The sequence below is a fragment of the Miniopterus schreibersii genome (genome assembly GCF_964146895.1).
Source record: "Miniopterus schreibersii genome assembly, chromosome: 16".
Lineage (NCBI taxonomy): Eukaryota > Metazoa > Chordata > Mammalia > Chiroptera > Miniopteridae > Miniopterus > Miniopterus schreibersii.
In genome coordinates this window covers 29,007,504-29,027,791 of record NC_138116.1, presented here as the reverse complement: position 1 = coordinate 29,027,791, position 20,288 = coordinate 29,007,504, and the positions used below count along the sequence as shown (strand labels likewise).

At 45.1% G+C, this 20,288-nt stretch overlaps 2 protein-coding genes across 2 annotated transcripts; one reads left to right on the top strand and one right to left on the bottom strand.

Annotated features, from left to right (window-relative positions):
* Nucleotides 1-2,904: 2,904 nt before the first annotated feature.
* Nucleotides 2,905-6,543, top strand: IFT20 (intraflagellar transport 20). The gene is given in 7 exon segments (XM_081160974.1): nt 2,905-3,013; nt 3,016-3,068; nt 3,070-3,109; nt 3,269-3,397; nt 4,483-4,568; nt 5,266-5,369; nt 5,814-6,543. Coding segments are annotated over 7 exon segments (519 nt in total). The 5' UTR covers nt 2,905-2,988; the 3' UTR covers nt 5,896-6,543.
* On the bottom strand, nt 6,312-14,500 carry TMEM97 (transmembrane protein 97). The gene is made up of 3 exons (XM_081160975.1): nt 14,279-14,500; nt 8,358-8,502; nt 6,312-7,509 (listed from the first exon to the last, which is right to left on the bottom strand). The coding sequence occupies exons 1-3, from the start codon at nt 14,405-14,407 to the stop codon at nt 7,247-7,249; spliced, it is 537 nt and encodes a 178-aa protein (XP_081017101.1). The 5' UTR covers nt 14,408-14,500; the 3' UTR covers nt 6,312-7,246.
* Nucleotides 14,501-20,288: the final 5,788 nt, after the last annotated feature.

Below are 20,288 nucleotides of genomic sequence, written 5' to 3'. Positions count from 1 at the left end.
GCCGGAAGAAACTTGGGAATTCCGCCCCGCTCTTCGGGAGCGGTTTTACACACAGTTTGGGCCCGCAGCTTTACACGTTGGTGCTCCCAACGATCTTATGAGGAAACTGCGGGTCAGATAAGTTCGAGGAGTTTACATAGTGAAGACAGCTAGCTCCATCACCCAGATCTTTCTAATTTTCTGCCCAGCGCCCTTTCCCCACACCCCATTGGTGGAGCTTGCTCGTAGTGCCTAGCGTGGATCTGGGAGAGCCAGAGGCAGAGAGAGTGACACTGTCCTCATCTCCAGGGAGCTCACTCTGGCTCTTGTGCCCGGTGTTTCTCAGATGCTCAGACGCTTGTGTGGTGGGAATTGGGAGGGATCTGATAAACAACTGTGAACCCTCTCCCTTCCCTCCTTCTTTGGTCTTTCCCATCTCATTCAACCATACAGTTGTCTCAAGCCAGAAACGTGGGAATCTTGTCTGACTCTTTCCTTCACTCATCCCCAAACCCCTACTACATTCAGTCTATCCTTTACTAAGTCCTAACAACTCGACTTACAAAACATCTCAAATTGGGACACTTTTCTTCAGCTCTAAGCCTTTGTTACTGTAATAAGCTCCTCTGTTTTCACAGTCATTCATTCCACAAACAATTACTGAGTGCCAATTATGTACAGACCCCATGCTAGATGCTAGGGTTACAGTGATGAACCAGGTAGGTATAGCCCGACCCTCTTGTTTCCTCCAATTCATTCTCCATCCTGGGTCAGAGTGGTCTCTCTAAAAGACAAATCTGATTACGTCACTCTGCTGAGAATCCACGGGCTGCCCATTACCCCTCTGATAAAATCCAAGCTTATTACTGCAGCTTTCAGAGCCCTTCATGATCCAGCTGTAGCTTCCTTATCTAGCCGTCATCCTGTTTCACGCTCCCCCTTGCTCACAGTGTTTCAACCACACTAGTTTGATTTCTTGGGATGAGCTTAATTTGTTACAGCCTCGGGATCTGCACACATGCTTTTCCTTCTGCCTGGAACGCCTCCTCCTCCTTTACTTGACAATCTTTCGGACATCTTTTAGGCCTCAGCTTTTGTCACTTTTGCAGAAGGCTTTAAAAAAAAATTTTTTTTAAATTGATTTCAGAGAAAGGAAAGTGAGAGGGAGAGGAGAAATAGAAACATCGGTGATGAGAGTCATTGACTGGCTGCCTCCTGCACGCCCCCTAATGGGGATAGAGCCTGAAACCCCAGCATGTGCCGTGACCCTGACCTCCTCATTCATAGGTCAGTGCTCAACCTCTGAGCCACACCTGCAGACTGCAAAAGGCTTTTGTTGACACCCCCACCCCCATAAGAATTATGTACTCCTGCTGCAGCTTCACGTAGCACCATGTGCTTTTCCTCATACTATTACCACAATTTGTGATTATCTGTTTACTCTGTCCAGAGGCTAGGAACCAAAGCAGTAAAGCATTGTCTTCACTACTCTGTCTCCAGAGCAGGGACTCAGTAGATGTTTCTGAATGCTCTCGGGGAACGGAGTGGAAGTTGAAGCAGATGTTTGCTCCCTCAGGTTACCTGAAGCTTTCTAGAGCAGTTGGTCTGATTAATCGCCCAGCAGGTATTAAATGCTCAGACCATATGTGTGAATGTTAACGAGTTGGAAGACAAATATTTTTGAAAAGCCTGATCATAAGGAAGTTCTGTATGATTAAAATGCTTCTAAAGGGAGAATCTAGCCTACTTACTTCAGTGGATTCCAGGGACGCCAAAGGCTCTGGGCCAGTTATACGCAGACAACCTATAGACATGCATTAGTTGGCCCACACAGTGTTGGATGTGTTTTTTTCCTCACTTTAAATTGTTGAATTAGATACTTTCCTTTAAAAATCAGATTCCATATATAAATCTGGATTTCTGGTCCTCTTGAAAATCAGTGGGACTTAATTCTTTTTTAACCATTGATCTTCCTATGGTACACATGCTCTGGGCAGTCAGTCCCAGAATTCAGAACAGAACTTCTCTAAGGAAGCTGGAAGAGAATGGGTTAGGGAAGGTGGGAGCAGAGGGAAGGGCTGGTGCAGGGCCAGGTGGTGGTAGCCTTTGGAACACCTACAGTTTTGGAATTGGTATAGCAGCTAATGGCTAGTCCTAAGTAGCATTGTCTTCCTTTCTAGACAAGGCATGTGGTCTCTCCTTTTTGTGTTGTTATTTTTAAGCCAGAATGAGGTTAAGTTTTCAGTGTTTCCTTCCTAGAATTGAGGCATCCTTTGGACTAGGAATGCAAAGTGGCCTGGGAAGGGAGAAGGTATCTGTGCTGGTTCTCTTACCTTCAGAAAACCCCCAAACTCTTTAGCTTGGCACACAGGGTCTTTCTGATCTGGCTCCATCCGACCGACCTTTCTAGCTCCATCGTCTGTCCTTTCATCTTCTAGGCAGGATAGGCCCTTCCAGCGACTTTTGGCTCTTATTCATGCTGTTCTCTCTGCTTGGAATGCCTTCCCTGACTGCCTTACTTTGTGTTTTCTGCTAGAAAGAGACTGACCCAACTTTGGGTCCTAGTTCAGGCAAGTGTACAGTATACTGTGGCGTACATTTTGGGTAAGATTCTTACTCCTAGCTTCTTATATTTTTAACCCTAATTTTAAATTCACCCATATTTTCTTTTTTACTTGCTTTTTGTGTTGTTACAATACTTTATTTGAAAAGCTTTTTAATGTCCTTTTGAGTATATAATTGGGGATAAATAAATATGCTTATGTCTGACAACTTAGTTCAAATGTCAACTTCCTCACCCCAAGTTAACTGCTTTGTTCTTCTCTAGCTCTTTAGTGATATTTCTGTAAAAGCACTTAACAGTATAATTTCTCAGTTTACATGTCTGTCTTCTTCCAGCTAAACTGTGCTTCTCCAGGGTGGGTACCATGTTGCACTCATCTTTGTACCCCCAGCATCTAGCGATGTTGGCATGTAGTAGGCACTCAAGAAAAATGTGTTGAATGAACGATGCCTGTGACAAGCAACTGGACTTTATTTTTCCTGACCCTTGCTCCTATGACACACCTCCTCCTGGCTGCCACTATCACTCCTTCAGAGCAGATCTGTAGAGAAGCTGGAAGGGAAACAGGTGAGGCTTAGAGAGGTGGAGACAGAGGGAAGGGGGAGCCTTTGGAACATCTGGGTTTTGGGCATTGGTATCTGGGGGCAAGAGTGGGGCTGGGCTGGAGGCAGGCATTTCCTTGGCTGGCTGGGAAGTGATCATGGATTGGGGTTGGTTTCTTTACAGCTATGGCCAAGGACATCCTGGGTGAAGCAGGGCTGCACTTTGATGAGCTGAACAAGCTGCGGGTTTTGGACCCAGAGGTTACCCAGCAGACCATTGAGCTCAAGGAAGAGTGCAAGGACTTTGTGGACAGTGAGTGTCATTGGGGGGAGACATGTTGCCGGTCAGCTTTGAGCTGTTCCAACTACCTCACCCCCACCTCCCAGCTTTTGCTCTGGTCCTGCCAGAACGGAGCTACTGGCTACCTGGAGGTTGAGCCTGGCCTTTATGTGCCACCCACCTTTTCTACCTGCTCTCTTATGCTCTCATGTAGTCCCACAGGGAGCACCAGTCAAAACACACTGAAATGTAGAGAGGAGGGTGTTATTTGAGATATGCCATCTTTGATTTTTTTATGTACTGATGATTTAATTTCTAGGGAGAAATAGTATTCTCAGTGGTAGCCTTGTCTGTATTGGGAGTGAAAGTTGATTAACTGGAGTCTCTAGAAGCAGACCCCATGAAGTCATTTTTTAACTAGAGATATCCAAGACACCTCCTGTCCCAGCAGCCACGCAAGCCCAGGAGCAGTGAATATAGAGCAGGCCTAGGTAGAGCAGGGATTTGAGCCTTCTGGGGACTCTAGGCTGTGGAGCTTGCCTGGTGAAAGGTAGCATGTGTTCTCTTGCCAGCCTTCTGCTTCTGTGTGAATGTTGTCCCACCTCTCTGGGCCTTAGTTTACTCCTCAGTAGTGTGGGTTTCCACCATACCCAAGGATATTGATAAAAGGGAATGGGAGATTAGGCACTTAAATGCTTTGAGCTCTTTATTAGCTGTGGTCACAGTGGACAGCCACCACCCCACCATTAACTGAAATCTAGTGTATCTGTGGCTGCAAGAGGAAGCGTTCTTGTCCTGTGCAGTCCTTTCATGAATGTGGCCCTTTGTCACTCCTGGGAAAGCAGGATGGAGTCCATCCATAGAATGGGCCCACCAGGACACTTCACAGCCTGAGGTAATAGCAACTCGCTGGCTCAAGGTTCAGGTATTGCCCAGTCTAGCTCTGGGCACCTGGCCACCCATCTCTAGGTTCAGACCAAGGGTGGCAGACTTTAGGCCAATAGACACCAATTGTTTTGATACATTAGAAAGGCAGTTAGTCCTACCCTCTGTTGAAAGGGAACACTGAGGGAGTGATGACACAAAAAATAAAAAACATTTTCTTCTTTCCCTCAAAGAAATTGGCCAATTTCAGAAAATAGTTGGTGGTTTAATTGAGCTTGTTGACCAACTTGCAAAAGAAGCAGAAAATGAGAAGATGAAGGTAAGATCAACATGTGTTCTATCTAAATTTTGGCCCCCTTGTTCACTATCCTGTCATCCTGCCCTCTTGACTTGTGTGTGGGGGGGGGGGAGGTGGGGGGGGGAGAGATTCTTATAATTTAAACAAGATTTTTTCCCCTATGCCAGTATCAACTCATTATGTTGTACACCTGAAACATTACATGTCAATTATACCCCAGTTAAAAAAACCAAACAGGGTGGGATGGATGCGGGGTGGAGGGGATCAATGGAGGTAAAAAGGGGACATCTGTAATATTTTCAACAATGAAGAAACTTAAAAAACAACACACAAAACAATTCCTGGTCCAGTTAACCTACTATTGAACTCTTATATGCCAGTACACTTAGTCATAATTTCCTTTACTCTTCACATAATCACTGAAATAGATGGTTTTATCCTCATTTTATAAATGAAGAAAGGAAGGTGTGCAGAGTATAGATGACTTGGCAAAGGACATTAAATGTGCACACCAAACGGGCCACTGAACACGTGTGCGCCAGACTGGGACGCTCCTGGATGTGCCTCGAGTCCAGGCCAGGTCTAACTGGAGTTGTGAGGCTCTGGGGTTCAGCCTTCTTTTCCCTGTCGGGCAGTTAGACAGCTCCCAACTGAGGACTTAATGCTGAAGAATGTTTTAATGAAGCCATGACATTCTTTGGCAATACTGTTTTTCTAGGCCATTGGTGCTCGGAATTTGCTCAAATCTATAGCAAAGCAGAGAGAAGCCCAACAGCAGCAACTCCAAGCACTAATAGCAGAAAAGAAAATGCAGCTGGAAAGGTAAGACATTATGCAAAGCAAGGTTGTTATTCATCTGCAATTCTGTTTTTCCTTAATGTCACCTCTTGTCCTTTTCATCGTTCTCCCAGGAATAGTGTCTCACTTGTCATCCTAATTTGAAGATTTAAAAAATAAAATTCCACTTGATGGGAAGGAAAAAGAAAATTTGTTAGTATCAAGCCGCCTGTGGTAGTTTGAGAGCATGCTCAGGAGCGAGTGCGCAGTTGGCTGGCTGGCTCTCTGAAGGGAGAAAACCCTCAGGGCTGCAGACCCTCATGGGGAGCCCTGCACGGGGCTCTGCACATCTAACCCTTTTCTCTTCTTGCCCTAACTGCTTCAGTCTGACACCATTTCTTGGAGTCATTTAAATCACCTATATTCTTCGCTAGAATTAAGTCCATGGTTTCACCCATTTTTAGGGCTTCTAACAATTTTGTTTTTCAGGTATCGGGTTGAATATGAAGCTTTGTGTAAAGTAGAAGCAGAACAAAATGAATTTATTGACCAATTTATTTTTCAGAAATGAACTGAAAATTTCATTATTTAGCAGGAGGGCAAAAAACCCTCTGTGCCATTCCAGTGACTTTGACTAATGACCCACGTATATCATGTGAGATGGTGTGTGAGAGATGCACCATCTCTGAAGGCAATAAAACAAATCTGGGGGGCTTATTTCAGATGCCGGTGCATATCTGGTGAACACCCAGTGACCGCGGTGGCCCAGGTTCTCACCTCTTGCATTCTTGGTCTGAAAAAAGCAGTCTGTCAACTTTGATTTTTTTTTTTTTGTAAATTCACGAAGCTTTGGAAGAAAAAGCAATAAATTATTGTTTTCAAATGGCTTATCCACATCTCTTCCCGGTGCCCTTAAAGTGTACACTTAACCACTTGTAAGAGAACCTTGGACTCTCCAGCCCCTAGTCCACAAAACAAACAGAGCAGTCATCAGCAGCTACCTTTATTTATACCGGACACATGAGTCAGAGGATACTCCCAACAATTAGAGCAACATGACTTGTGAGCAGAACAGGCAAAGAGAGAACTAATCAGGACCAGTTTCTTCTGGGTTTTTTTGGAGTTAGCCTCGAGTATGAATTTCGAGGCGGCTAGTGGAACACCAGGTACTGACGTGGAGACGCTGGACGTGCTATGCCCAGCTGTGCCCCCCCTTTGAGAATAAGACTGGAAGGAATGATGTTACCCAGTAGGAAGCACACTTTCAGATCAGGCTCGAGAACCAGACCTCAGAGTAGAGAGACTTCTGTCAGGTGGTCTGTAAAAATACAGGACTGAGCTTTGGAAAGATGAACAAGGAGACTTTAAAGAATTCCTCCTTGGATGAGCTGCTTGAGACAGACACAAAACACCTCCTAGTTCAACCCATTTCTGATTGGAAGTCATGCCAGGGCTGAACCTTAAGTAAAGCTAAGTTTAAACCTCCTAAAAACACTACTTTTAATGAATATTAAAGAGGCATAATTTCAAACTTAAAAATGGCCTGAAAGATCCCACTATTCATTTTGCTGAACAGTGATTTGCTGTAGAGAATCCTGAGTCAACGGGTTAGTCACATGTATATTGTGGATGAAATGACTCACGAAAATGCCAAGCAGGATGTTTCTTAGAAGCTGATCTAGTTTCTGGTCCGGCCTTGTTTTTAGTAATTCTGCAATGGAACTTGGGCACATGTTGAACTTGGTCCATCCTCAGGTGATTGGTCTGTGCCAGTGCCCTTGGAAGGGGAAATTTTGATGTGGCTCCTGCTGCTGTGTGTTTCAAATGCTACTGAAGACATGGGTTCTGAGCAGTTTTCCTTGTACTGGGTCCAACAGGAAACTGCCCTGTGGGCATCTCTTCACTGGGCCAGCAGTTCTCTCTCATTTTTTCTTTCTTTTCTCCTCATATCTATAGTAGTAGGGACTCCGCAACATCAAAAGCAGAAGCATAAGAGGGATGAGCAAGTAGGGGGCATAGACAGATGTGAGGGTTAAGCGTTCACGTAAAGTCTTAGGTCCTTGTCCTTTGAAACCACTGGCTTTAGAGAAATCCTCAAATAGAAACGTGAAGAGAATTGGAATTAGAGTTGTCATGGTGTGAACCGAGTAGATGATTGCGGGGGTGCGGATCCACTTGCAGCCTCCTAAAGTTGTCGGGAAGAGAGAGAAGCATTAGGTCTGTTCAAGACTCCAGGGATGCCCATGACATTCTCCATGCTGCCTGCTCCTTTCAGCTGAATCATTCTACCTCCTTTTCCAAGTGGAAAACTGGATGTGTTATAATGCTGCCTACCTGCGCAAATGTACGTGACAGGGCAGGTCCCTAGCACACTGGCAACCAAAGAACCGAGGGTGGGGGTTGGAACTGAATTCAGAAAAAAACTAGGGCAGTAAAAGTTAAACCTGTTTGGTCTAAATGTGTGTGTGGGGGAGGGAGGTGCTGCAGCAGCATCTGTTTGTTAAGTAATTACAGTAAATATAGGTGAAAAGATCAGTAGATTCTGCAAAAGATGGATGTGGGAGCTCCGGTGGGAAATAAGCTATACAAGCTTAGTTACCATGTATGTTGGTATGGCCACCTTCTTAATAAAAGCATCAGTTATATGGGGACACTGTAAGAATAATTTTTAAGTAAGAAGTTAAGCCCTTTAGGAATTAGCTTGATGCTACTGCTTATAAGCCAGTATGATACTATGTAAAGCAGAGAAATGAAACCCAATGATGAAAAAGAAATAGAAAGCAACAAGTTCAATCTTTAAGTAGCCTCACGTTTCATGTGTATGAGACATTTCCTTTGGCTGAGGTGGTCATGTAGCCCAACTGGTGACAGACATCAGCCTAAGCCACGTTAATGTCCATTTACAGGAGCTCTCCTGGTCATTCCCACCAGACAAACTAGAGGGACCACTCCTCTCTCCCTTGAAGAAACTCTCCCAAAAGATTTCTGGGACCTGATTTCAGAGCAAAAGGGATTTCCCCACCATTTACTAACCTTTGAAGAAAGCATATGTTGCAATGGGAAAGAAAGGCAGCTGAAACACAAGCTCGCAAAACAGGAAGGACTTAAACCACACTGGGGGGTCCTGTAGCAGAGGGTCTTTGAACTCTTTAGCGTACCACTTCAGCAGGTCTCTCAACTGGAAAAAAAGATCAGAATGAATGCAACCACTGGCAGGGTAGGCTCAGCAGCTCCAACCCACTAGGAGTCTTTTATTACTCAGCCCCCTTGGCAGCAGATGGCACACCTAGCTGGCTTTGTGGTGCAGCCTAGATGGTCATTTAATAAAAACTCACTAGCTCTAACTCAAATGTTAGCTTCTCCTAGAAGCTTTCCTCAGCTCTTGCAGCGACTTGGTGCCACCCTTGGTGTGACTCCATGGTAACACTTATCTAGGTGTGCTGCCCATTGTCAAAATTAATTTCTGGCACTTAGTGTGCTGAATGAACACAAATGTGACATATCTGCCAACAATATAGTTCTATATAGTGATGACAAAAACCATCCTGACATTTTGCCTTTCCACAGTAGCAACTGCACACCAAGGTCTGAGGGCCAGACTTCCTTAAATACAGAAATGAATTTAATTTGACTTGGTGGGAGGGGGGCATAGGGGGCAGTTAGGTAAATTGAACCTTTGTGAAGATGTAATTTTAGACAATTTAAATAAATTGCCATTCTTAACTCCCTAGTTCTCGGTTTTTTCTTTTAGGAAACCAGTAGGATATTTGTAGAAGAACAAACTCTACTCCAAACCACAAACTATATAGCTTCTAGGCTATGTCAAGGCTTGAGTTAGCAGTCTTAGTTCTTAGCTGGGGCGCCACCCTCATAATTATGCTGTCAAGTCAAAAGATACAGACCCATGCTGACATGGCTACAGGCGAGGAAAGGAAGTAAGAGGGTTTGAGGCTGCCCATTCTTTTTTTTTAAAAAAATATATCTTTATTGATTTCAGAGAGAGGAAAGGACAGAGATAGAAACATCAATGATGAGAGAGTCAGTGATCGGCCGCCCAGCCCGCAACCCGGGCATATGCCCTGACCGGGAATTGAACCCCGATCGCCTGGATCCCAGGTCGACGCTCAACCGCTGAGCCAAGCCCGGCCAGGCGAGGCTGCCCATTCTTTGTTGCTGTTTTTTTAAATATGTCTTTACTGATTTCAGAGAGAGGAAGGAGAGAGAGAGAGAGAAACAATCAGTGATGAGAATCATTGATAGGCTGCCTCCTGCACGCCCCCTATTGGGGATCGAGCCCGCAACCTGGGTATGTGCCCTGACGGGGAATTGAACTGAGATCTCCTGGATCACAGATCGATGCTCAACCGCTGAGACACACCAGCTGGGCCCATTCTGTGCTTTTTAAAGAGCCCAAACAAAGCCTAGGGCTCTCCATGTGAAGGTCTGTTGCATTTAACCTCCTGGAAATGGCGTGGTCTCAAAACACCTGCCTTCAAAGCCAAATATGTCCTTTATCATGATAAAGTCTACTTCCAAGGTAAGAATTTAGCTTACAATGGAAAATTCAAAGATATTTTTCCTGTTAATTTTTAACAAAAGATAAAGGCTCACTATTGTTAAGTAGAAGCCTCACTGCTGTGAGTGAGCTTTAAGCAAATATCCAGAGACAAACATTCTGTTAGCATATTAACTGGCCTGTGTGGCTCAGCTGGTTGAGTGTCCTCCCAAGCACCAGGTTGCCGGTTGGATTCCGTCAGGGCACAAGCCCAGGTTTCGGGCTCAATCCCCAGTAGAGGGCATGCAGGAGGCAGCCAATCGATGTTTCTCTCCCTCTCCCTTCCTCTCTCTGAAATCAATATTTTAAAAAATAGGCTCTGTCCAGATAACCAATTTATTGACCAAGTGATCTCTTAATTTGTACTTGACTTGAAATTTAAGTTTGTGTGGTAATACCCTTAGCTTCCTCCTGAGTACTTTTTGGGAAAGTAATGTGGTAGTAAATATTCACAAAAAGGTTAGGTCATTGCACCTCTCCTGAGCTCTATTTCCTCACCTGTAAAACAGCAACTTGGACTATGTTTTCAAAGTTGTTTGGGTTTTTTTTTTTTTGCTTTCCAGGTTTACTTAGAAAAAAAGCTTTAAAAGATTTACTGTAGAACTTAAAAGGCATTCTGGTTCCTTTGGACTTCATTTTCTATTCAATTTGTATACAATCTCTCAGATCCACCTATTCATAAATCCAGGCAGATTTGTACAGTACTGTAATTTCTAAGGGCTGTAGGATGAGATTAGCAAAATTTAAAAACAATCAGCCAGCACTCATAATCAACTGCAACACAACCACCTGCCCACAGTCACCTAACAGCCATCTGATGCCAGAAGAAGGGCTGGTGGAAGGCAAGGCACAGGCCCCTGGCAGAGTGAAGAGCATGGGACTTGGTGGCAGAGCGCCTGGATCTGAGCGCCGGCTCTGGACAAATCACTTAATCTCATTAAGTTTGTTGCCCAATTACAGTACCTACCTCACTGTTGGTAAGATAAAATGAGTTAATACACACAGTCTTTACAACAATGGCTAGCACAAAAAGATTACTTAATTGATTATGTAATCCATACATATTTGGAGAGGTAAGAGTTTAATCCCATTAACATCTCAGCCCAAAACTGGTCATTAGTAACTATTTTTATTAGGTAATAAGACCCCACCAAAAGGTAATAAAACTGTTTCCATTTATATATCTGAGTCACATTTCACTCAGCTTACCATTGCTATCCATTAAAAATGTTCACCTGGCCTGTGCACATGGGATTCTAAACCAGCAGTTGCTGAACAATTTTGCATTTCTCTAACGGGAGAGCAGACTGATTTCAGACCTAGCTGCTCACCTGTTTTTCCTTATTTTAACAGAAGCAATGCTACCCAGCTGCAAATGATACTTCAAAATGCTTGTCACCCTCTCCATTTCTAATCCAGTGATTTTCATCTCATGGCACACAAACTAATTACTAAAATTCTGCGGCACACCAAAAAAAATTTTTTTGCCAATCTAACAACAAATACCATTTTGATTCATTCACACAGGACAGCTATTGTGCTGGCTGTTGCCATTTTTTAAATTTGACAATCTAAGGGAAAAGAGGTCAGTGCCCCTGACTAAATAGTCAGGTATCGCATGTTTTAAAAATTCTTGCAGCTCACCGGTTGAAAATTGCTCTTCTAACCCAAACTAAATTCTTATTGTTTAATAATAGTTTTTCTAAGTGTTGGGCTGGTTCAAACAAAGAAAGGTTTAATTTGCAAATTTTAGCCCAAACATTATGTGGGCTTTAGTTCTAGGGAAAAATTCCTCTACTTAAGGAGGAAGAACAACAGATGTTAAATTTTGGCATATTTTCGAAGAGAATCTGAGGATAACGCAAGGCTTTAATTATTACTCTTTTCCCCAAAGAGAAGCAACAAAACTCTCATTCCCCACCCCAGAGCAACAAGAATGGCTAGAGACACAGGCCTTCCAAGCCAGGATGCCCCTGTTTCTAATGCCTTTAAGACAGCATCAGACACTCAGACAGACAGACACACACACACACAGTTTTTGGCCACATCCTGCCTACATTGGCCCTTGACCTTTTACAATAAGTCAACATTAAATAAAGCTGAGAAAACTTTACCAAATCAAATATGTAAATTTAAGTGAGGTCATTATGCTGGATACATTTTAATTGTATTTTGTGATTGTTGAGCAAAGACTTGCGGGAAGGGCACATTCAGAAAGGATAAAGAAACCAACAGTTAAGTCTGGAATAACCTGAAGTAACATATTTGTCCAATATTAAAAGGACTCAGCCCTGGCTGGTTTGGCTCAGTGGTTAGAGCATCAGTCCTCAGACTAAAGGGTCCTGGGTTTGATTCTGGCCAAGGGCAAGTACCTGGGTTGCAGGCTCGATCCCCAGGTTGGGCAGCGTGCAGGAGGCAACCAATCCATGTCTCTCTCTCACATCGATGTTTCTCTCCCTCCCCCTTCCACTGTCTCTGAAAAGCAATGAAAAAAATATCGGGTGAGGATTAAAAAAATAAACTTACCTTGGCAAAACCAACAAAGTGTATATAAAAAAAGGACTCATAACATCACAGACTGTAAATAGGCAGACTGTCTTGAGTTCTGTTAGCATACAAACTTTGAAAACCACACACATGGCTCTCCTTTCTTCAAGGCAACTAATAGCTAATGCAGAGCTTCCACGACCTGTTTGGAAAGAGTATGTACTATCTAGGTCTGTGAAGTATGCTGAACAATGGCCTCCAAGGATGTCCATATCCTAATCCCTGGAACTTGTGAATGTAACCTTACTTGGCAAAAGAGAGTTTGCAGATATGATTAAATTAAGGATCCTGAGATGAGAAGATTATCCTGGATTATCTGGTGGGGCCCTAAATGTAATCACATATGTCCTTAAAAAAGCAGGGCAGAGGGATATGGTATAGAAAAAAAGGTGGCAAAGGGATCACAGAAGCAGAGATTGAAGTGATGTGGCCACAAGACAAGGAACACTGGCAGCAACCAGAAACTGGAAGAGGCAAGGAACAGATTCTCTCCTAGGACCTTCAAAAGGAACCAGCCCTGCAAGATTCATTTTGAACTCTGATCTCCATACTACAAGAGAATAAATTTGTGTTGTTTTAAGCCAATATGTTTTTGGTAATTTGTTATAGCAGCAACAGGACACTAATACACCCTGTGTATGTTTGAGCGTGTAATTTAACCCAGCTCTCTCTTACTTGACAACTGAGGCTACAGAGCCCTGACTTGCCCAAGACACTCAAGCAGTTCTTTGAATAACTCAGTCCCTAGTCTGTAGTCTAATGCTCTTATTACACACTACCTGAACTTTTCCCAAGAAAAGACAGGTTAGAGGACTTCCCAGTTATGCTTGGATCCAGAAGTAAAAAAAAAAAAAAAAAAAAAGACTGTGGAGTAGGGGTACATTGTTGAGCAGCAGCTCTTAACCTTTTGGGGAGGGTTAGACCCCCTGGAAAAGTTGATGGAAGGTGTACTCTCCCAGAAAACACAAGGGCACATTTTGCATACACCATCAGGAGTTCATGGACTTCAGGTTAAGAAACCTTGCTCTGCACAGAAAAAGCATTTAAGAAGAAACAGAGGCAAAGTCAAACCTATAGGTTCACAAGTCAGTCTTGCCACAGTTCTGCAGACAGACTGGAGAAACAGAACTGAGGGCAAGAATTCCATAGAATAAAGTTACACAGGGTCCAGTCGTGAAAAGACTAGGAAAATAAAATCCTGAAGAAATAAAAAGTATTAAAGCTTGGGGTAAAGAATGCTCTCCACCCACCAGGAAAATGAAGTTTTTCGCCTGTTTCCACTCAGGTATCATTCTTACTGGAACTCAATTAAGAAAAGGTGTTGTTAATTTACTTCTGAGCGTTTTAAATTGTTGGATCCTGATCTGTTGAATGACGATCTGTGAATGCTCTTTAGACAGGTCTAATTCTACTTGGATTATTTCTCTGAGATTAGACGGTATTTTAAAGCTCTTCCAAAAACACAACTTTAAAACAAATCCAACGCGTGATTTAGACTGGTTCATCCAGGCTACTTCTCTGTTACTGACAACTGACCTGAGGTTGTAAGAGACTTAAACATACCCGTGGAAGAACTGTTTTTACAAGGAAGAGTGTTTGCCCCCAGCAATCTGTGGGAAGAGTCTGGGATAGACAAAGAAAACCCCGAGGAAGATGCCGAGTTGCAGGGTAAGGCAAGGCCGGAGCACCGGCAGGAAGGCGGGAGGATAGCGGAGGCAGAACTGGGACGCTGCGTGGGCGCGGTGGGCGCGAGGGCCGAGGAGAGCAGTCAAGGGGACGCTGGGCACGACCGCAGCGCGCGGAGGGGGCCCAAACTCGGCGGCCCACGGCCACGACCGACCGGGGCCCTCACCTCGATGGGGTAGAGTTCGCGCGGCAGCACCGCCTGCAGGTCCAAGAGCAGGGTGATGGGGATGTGGGAGAGGAAGTAGAACCCCAGCAGCCACTCCAGGCCGCGCCGGGCGCCCAGAGTCCCCATCATCCGTTGGTAGGGCCGGGTGGGAGTAGACGACACGCTCGCCGGGACCGCCGACGTGGGAAGAGAGCACCAGCCCGCGCGCCGTCCCGAGACCCTGTGCCAGGCCGCTCGCCCCGCCCCCCTTGAAGGCTACGCCAGCCGCTTCCATTGGCTGCCATGGAAAAACGCGCGTCCATTGGCCCGTCCGAGTATAGCGTGTCCAGAAGACAGGCAGGGGCGGGGCTCCCCGCCACCTGGCGGACCGAGTGACGGAGGGGCGTGCCGGGGGCGGGGCTTGCGGCGGCTGCCCACCCGGGCCTCCTCCCTCCTAAGTCCGCTCCCTCCCTCTCGGTTTAGCGCGTAAAGAGCGCCCGCAGGGCCCCGATGGAGATGCAGCCCTAAGGCAGGGGGAGTGCCACAGACCGGGGCCGTCCCGACGGCGCGTCGTGATCCGCGCCTGGCGCGGCAGTCCCGGACTTGGGAACACCCGGCAAGATCCCTGCCCCGCCGGAGTTGAGGGGTCCCGCAAGCCTTCCAAAGGATGCGTGGGAGGCAGCCAGCCTCGACTGAAAAAGCAGAGGGTTATAGTAGGAGGTGAAACTGGCAGGTCTTGGTGATTGGCTGTGGAGAATGAGGGAGGATGGAGGATTCATTTATTCATTCAGCAAATACTCATCTTTATATGCCGGACCCAGGTCTGCTCTGGGACAGAATGGACGGGGCTGCCTTTCGCGGAGAAGAGGGACACAAAGGAGAAGGGAGTTGAAGGGAAAGTAATTTGTTTCTGGCCATGGTGACATTAAGTAGCCCCTGCAACACCTGGGTGAAGTCCAGTCGGCAACTGGACGAACCTGCCTGGAGATGCAGATTTACGAGCATTAACGTTTGGTGGGAGTTGAAGTTCTGCGATCAGAAGGCCTGTAAGAGAACAGCAGGAGAGTGATAGTACAGAGACGGGGGCAGAGGTAGGGCCCGCTGTCAGAGCAGCGCGGCGTGGTACCCCCTGGAGGCCCTGTGACCGCAGCTGCGGGGGGTGGAGGCAGGAGCTGGATGACAGCAGGGCCAGGAGTAAGGAAGTAGGAAACGGAGACACGGAGTGTAGATACCTGGCTATGAAGGGGAGAGAGAGGGCAATAGCTGGAAGGACATGTGCTCACGAAAGGAGGCTTATTTTCAAATGAGGAAGACTTTTGAGCACTTTTGCTTATTTAGATGCTGTTGGAAGTTTTTGGGACGGGGAACAGGTTGTCCATACAGGAGGAAGAGGGCAGGAAATGTGGCTCCAGGCCCCCGAGGAACTGGAGAGAATAGAAGGGTTAGGGTTAGGTCACAGGAGCTCTGTGCTCCCCGGGTTAGGCCCCATGGGGGACTAGGACAGAGATATTGCTGGCAGTGTAGAGGGCCCAGCTGATGTGCGTGGCCATTGTTCTGAAGGCCCCAATCTTCTAAGCTGTGTGCTTTACTCCACTGTGAGATCTGCTAAAAAAACAAAACAGAACAAAAAAACCCCCGGCTCAGCTGGCATGGCTCAGTCCTTGAGCATGGAGATCACCTAGAACCAGGAGATCACAGTCTGCGTTGCAGGTTTGATCCCTACTGGGGGTGTGTGGGAGGCAGTCAATCAATGATTCTCATCATTGATGTTTCTTTCTCTCCCCTTTCCTTCCTCTCTCTGAAATCTATTTTTAAAAAAAGAAAGAAGGCGGCTGTTGGACTCATCCAGGTTGGGGTTCAGGAAGACAATGGTGATTTTGAGAAGCTGAACTAGTGATTGATGCGATGGAGGGTGCAGTTCAATCTGGATAGGATATGAGCACCATGAGGCCAAAAGGGCTGGTAGAGAGGAAGTGGCAGAATGAATGGATTTGAGGCTGAGGAAGCAGTGCTAGTGTGATGAGAGTAACTGGATGAATGAGCCAGAAGGGTGGGAGATGATGATAAGGGGGTGCAATGTCTGAGTTCCTGGTGTCAGGAAAGTTTCTGCCCATGAGAATGTGTGACTGAAATAGGGTGGAGGGGAAGGTCTTTGGAGATGAGGTCAAGGGACAGAGAGCACCCAGAGAATGGGCTAGATTGATTGCAAAGGCCACCTAGGATGGTGGTGGCAGTTGGGTGGGGAGAAGACTGAGCCCATTGCCAAAGTCTTGGTTATAAAAGGGGAATCCCCAGGAGGAAGATGGCCATGGGCTGAGGTATGGCTCAAATCTCAGAGTGGAGGGGAAACGGGTGAATGTGGTCTTGGGGAGCAGGGAGGCTGGTGACCCCACCTCTGGACCCTGAGCTTGTGGAATGTGAGAGAATGAACAGCCTATCCTGGAGAGAGCTGGGGGAAGCTGAGACCTTGGGGAGCAGGGGGAGCCAGGTGTCATTTACAGCAGATCAAAGCTGAGGGTGTGGGCTCTGGGGAGGAGGAGGGGTGGCTTACTAGGGAGGACAGTCAGCAGGGTGGAAGGAGAGCACAGCAGGTGAGAGAGGTGGAGGGTGCTTCTGGGGCGGTGAGCAGGAGTGAACGTCATGGGTGGCAGAACACTGTCAGCACACCAAGCTCCAGCATTCCCAGGGCGTCTCAGGGGCAGGCTCCCCCTTCCAAAAACAGCTTTCAGGACAGGGCAGCACTTTTAAAGCTGGACTGCTTGCTGCAGGAGGGGTGTGCGATTTGCCCAGAGACTGTGGTAAGTGTATACAGCTGTTAAGGAGACTGTTCCTCAAACAACATCTCACCCAGCCAAGTTTGTTATCTGTAGATAAAGATTTTCAAGGCCAAGCACTTTCACTGGAAGGCCCCTTCATCCAAAAAAATATGCCCAGCTGCTGTCTTCTGTTTGAAATTTCTCTAGTGGGGAAACTGAAATTCTTAATTTCACGAGTTCAGGTAAGTGATAGAAGGCAAATGGCCCTGGGGTGGAGGACATGGCTAATCAGCAGATTCCTCATCCAAAGCAAGCGTGGAGTGAAAGAATGAGGGAGAAAAGGCAGCGCTTAGAACCTTTTGAAAATTATTTGTATTGTGATGAGACAAATACCATAAGCCCAACAACAGACGCGTGCTAGTCCAAACACTTTCTTCTTTGGCAGCAACTGTACAAAGCTTTTTCCTCTCGTCTTTGCTTTTGTTTCACTTTTCTCTCTCTTTAAAATGCACCCACCCTTCTCACCTCCCCCCATCCCCCCAATCCCTTAAAATACTTTAAGGCCCAGCTGAAGGCCACCTCTCCCGATTGCCCTGATTTGGTGGCATTGCTGCCATCTCTGAACCTCTTCACTCTGAGCAACACTGATCTGAGTACCTTTCCTGTTAGACTGCAGGGTCCTCGACAGCAAAGACTGTATCTTTGGCATCTTTATTTGACTAACACAAAGCTGAGGCGGTTGTTGTTGCTGAGTGAACTAAATATGAAAGTCAGACTCCTCTGCCACTCGAAGACTGCCACGCAGTGCAACTGTGAAGGGAACAGCCAACCAGCGGTGAGATGGAATGTATCACATTGCAAGAGGTTCTGCTGCTAATGGAAAATGATAAGACCTGGAAAGCCACTGAGACTCTAGGATCAGCAGATGGCTTCACACTTCAAAGCCAAAACATTATTATATATTCATTAGCAAAAGCTAAGATTCTGTCAGTCCCAGCTGTGTGGGGGAAGATTCAGAATGTTCTCTCTTGAGATCTGTGGGTTTCAGCAGAGGGCAGCTGACCAGCTGTCTTGAGTGATTACCTCCTTTTCATGTAAAAAAACCTGTGAACTTGGGTGGAGGGACAGTTCTGGAAGACTTAGTTTAAAATGTGGATATTTTGTTTTTCATATATCTTTCCGCATTTTTATTTTTAAAAATATTGCATTAAAGTATTATTTATTCTGATTACTGAGTTATCTTGGTGCCTACCTAAGTCTCACTCATCTCACCCTAGTCCCAGCCCTGGTTGTCAGGCAGGAGTGGGGAGAGGGGGTCCCCATTACCGGGTCTGGAAAGCTAAGAGCCAGTAGATTTTATATCAGGGCAGTAAAGAGACAATGGGAGATCTTGAGCAAGACAATTTAGGAATATTTTAGAAATATTCAATGTGCAAGGTGGACTGGTGGGGAGGGCAGTCTGGAAGTGAGATACTGGAATTTGTATAGTAGGATCATGTGATTCCAGTTTAGTGGCTAAAAAAGGAAAGAACTGGAGGTATTAAAGTCACAGCATTTTTCAAGGTAGATGTGCCTCAAATACAGTTGGTGGTGGAAGTGAAGGGGCCTGTTTAATGGAAGAGTTACCAGCTCTCACTCACTTAAGGAGTGCCTACTGTATACTGAGCAGGGGTTAGCAAACTTTTACTCTAAGGTGCCAGACAATAAATATTTTAGATTTTGTGGGCGAATCTTTGACCCAACTACTCGATGCTGCCATTTGTTATGTGAAAGCAGCTATAGACAATATGTACATGAGTAAATTTGGCCATGTTCCAATAAAACTTTATTTACAAAAACAGGCATAGGGTCTGATGTGACCTGTGGTGGTTGTAGTTTACTGACCCCTGCTCTAAGGCATTGTCATCTTCATGGTCAAGGCCACGTGGCCATGAGTTTAATTAGTAAGTGAAAAGAAAGCACAGAGGGAGTGCATCCAACATCCTAAGACTTATGTCAGTAAGTGGCACACACCCCTTCTAATCACATTCCATTGAAGACAAGTTAGACATGTACCCACATCTTACCACCAGGGGTCTGGGAATATAGTCTGGCCTTGTGTCGGGGAAGAAGGAGATTTCAGTGGTCCATGAGCAGTCTTTCCCTCAGATTCCTTTAGGGCAGCTGCAGAACCTTCATGGAAGGTATGTTCACATACTCAAATAAATTTTGATGAATCTTTCAATATGGATGAATCTGTTTGGGGTGGAAAAGAAAATGCCAAGTGGAAAAGGAATGACAGAATTAGGAAATCACTATTTTCCAACCACTAACGTAATAAATTGGGGCAAAGATCATCAATGGGTGGCACTGGATGGAAGTTTGTTGAGGAGTAAGATGTAGTCTCAAAATCTCTCTCCACAGATTACTTGATACAAAGGGAAAAGGCACCTTTCCAATGGAAAGATCTGGCAATCACAGCATGATCAAATGACCAAAAAATGGGACACACATTTATGCCCCCAGAACTGATGGATTGTACACATCACCTCTGCAACAGCCTTTCCAACCGGAATCTAACCATGAGAAAACAATCAGAAAAGTCCAAATCTCTGTAGGACATTCTACATGACAGTTGGCCTTGCACCTTCATAAATGCAAAATACCATGAAAGAAAAGGCAGATTTTCCTACATGAAAGGATGCTAATAAGACATGCTAACCAAATGCAAGACACAACCCTGGCTATATCCTAAACTGAACCCCCCCACCCCCCCAGCTATGAATGTAATTGTTAATTTCATTTTGATAATTGGAGAAATCCGAATATGTCCTGTATATTAGGTAATATAGCAATTGTTAAGTTTCTTAGGTATGATAATAGAATTGTAGTTATGTAAGATATACATTAGGGGTGACGTTTCATAATGTTTCAGCAAAAATAAAGTACACATATTTCTATACATATAACATATATACATATTTGTATATAGACTAATAAAGCAATTAGGCAAATGTTTAAAACTGGTGAATCTAGGGGAAGGGTAGAGGGGTTTTCATTATACTATTTCTTTCTACTTTTCAACAGGTTTGATGACTTTTACAATAAAGAGTTTTTGGCCAAGCCTAACTGCCCTTAATAAACAAAAAAAGGTTCTCTTAATAAATGACATCATTAATGTGTTTGTTTGTTTTTTAACAGAATTGGAAACTTTTCATTATTCCTTTTTACCCTCAGGAAAAAAACAGATAAGCTTTATATATAATTTTTAGATTACAATGTTTTCCAGAGGATGT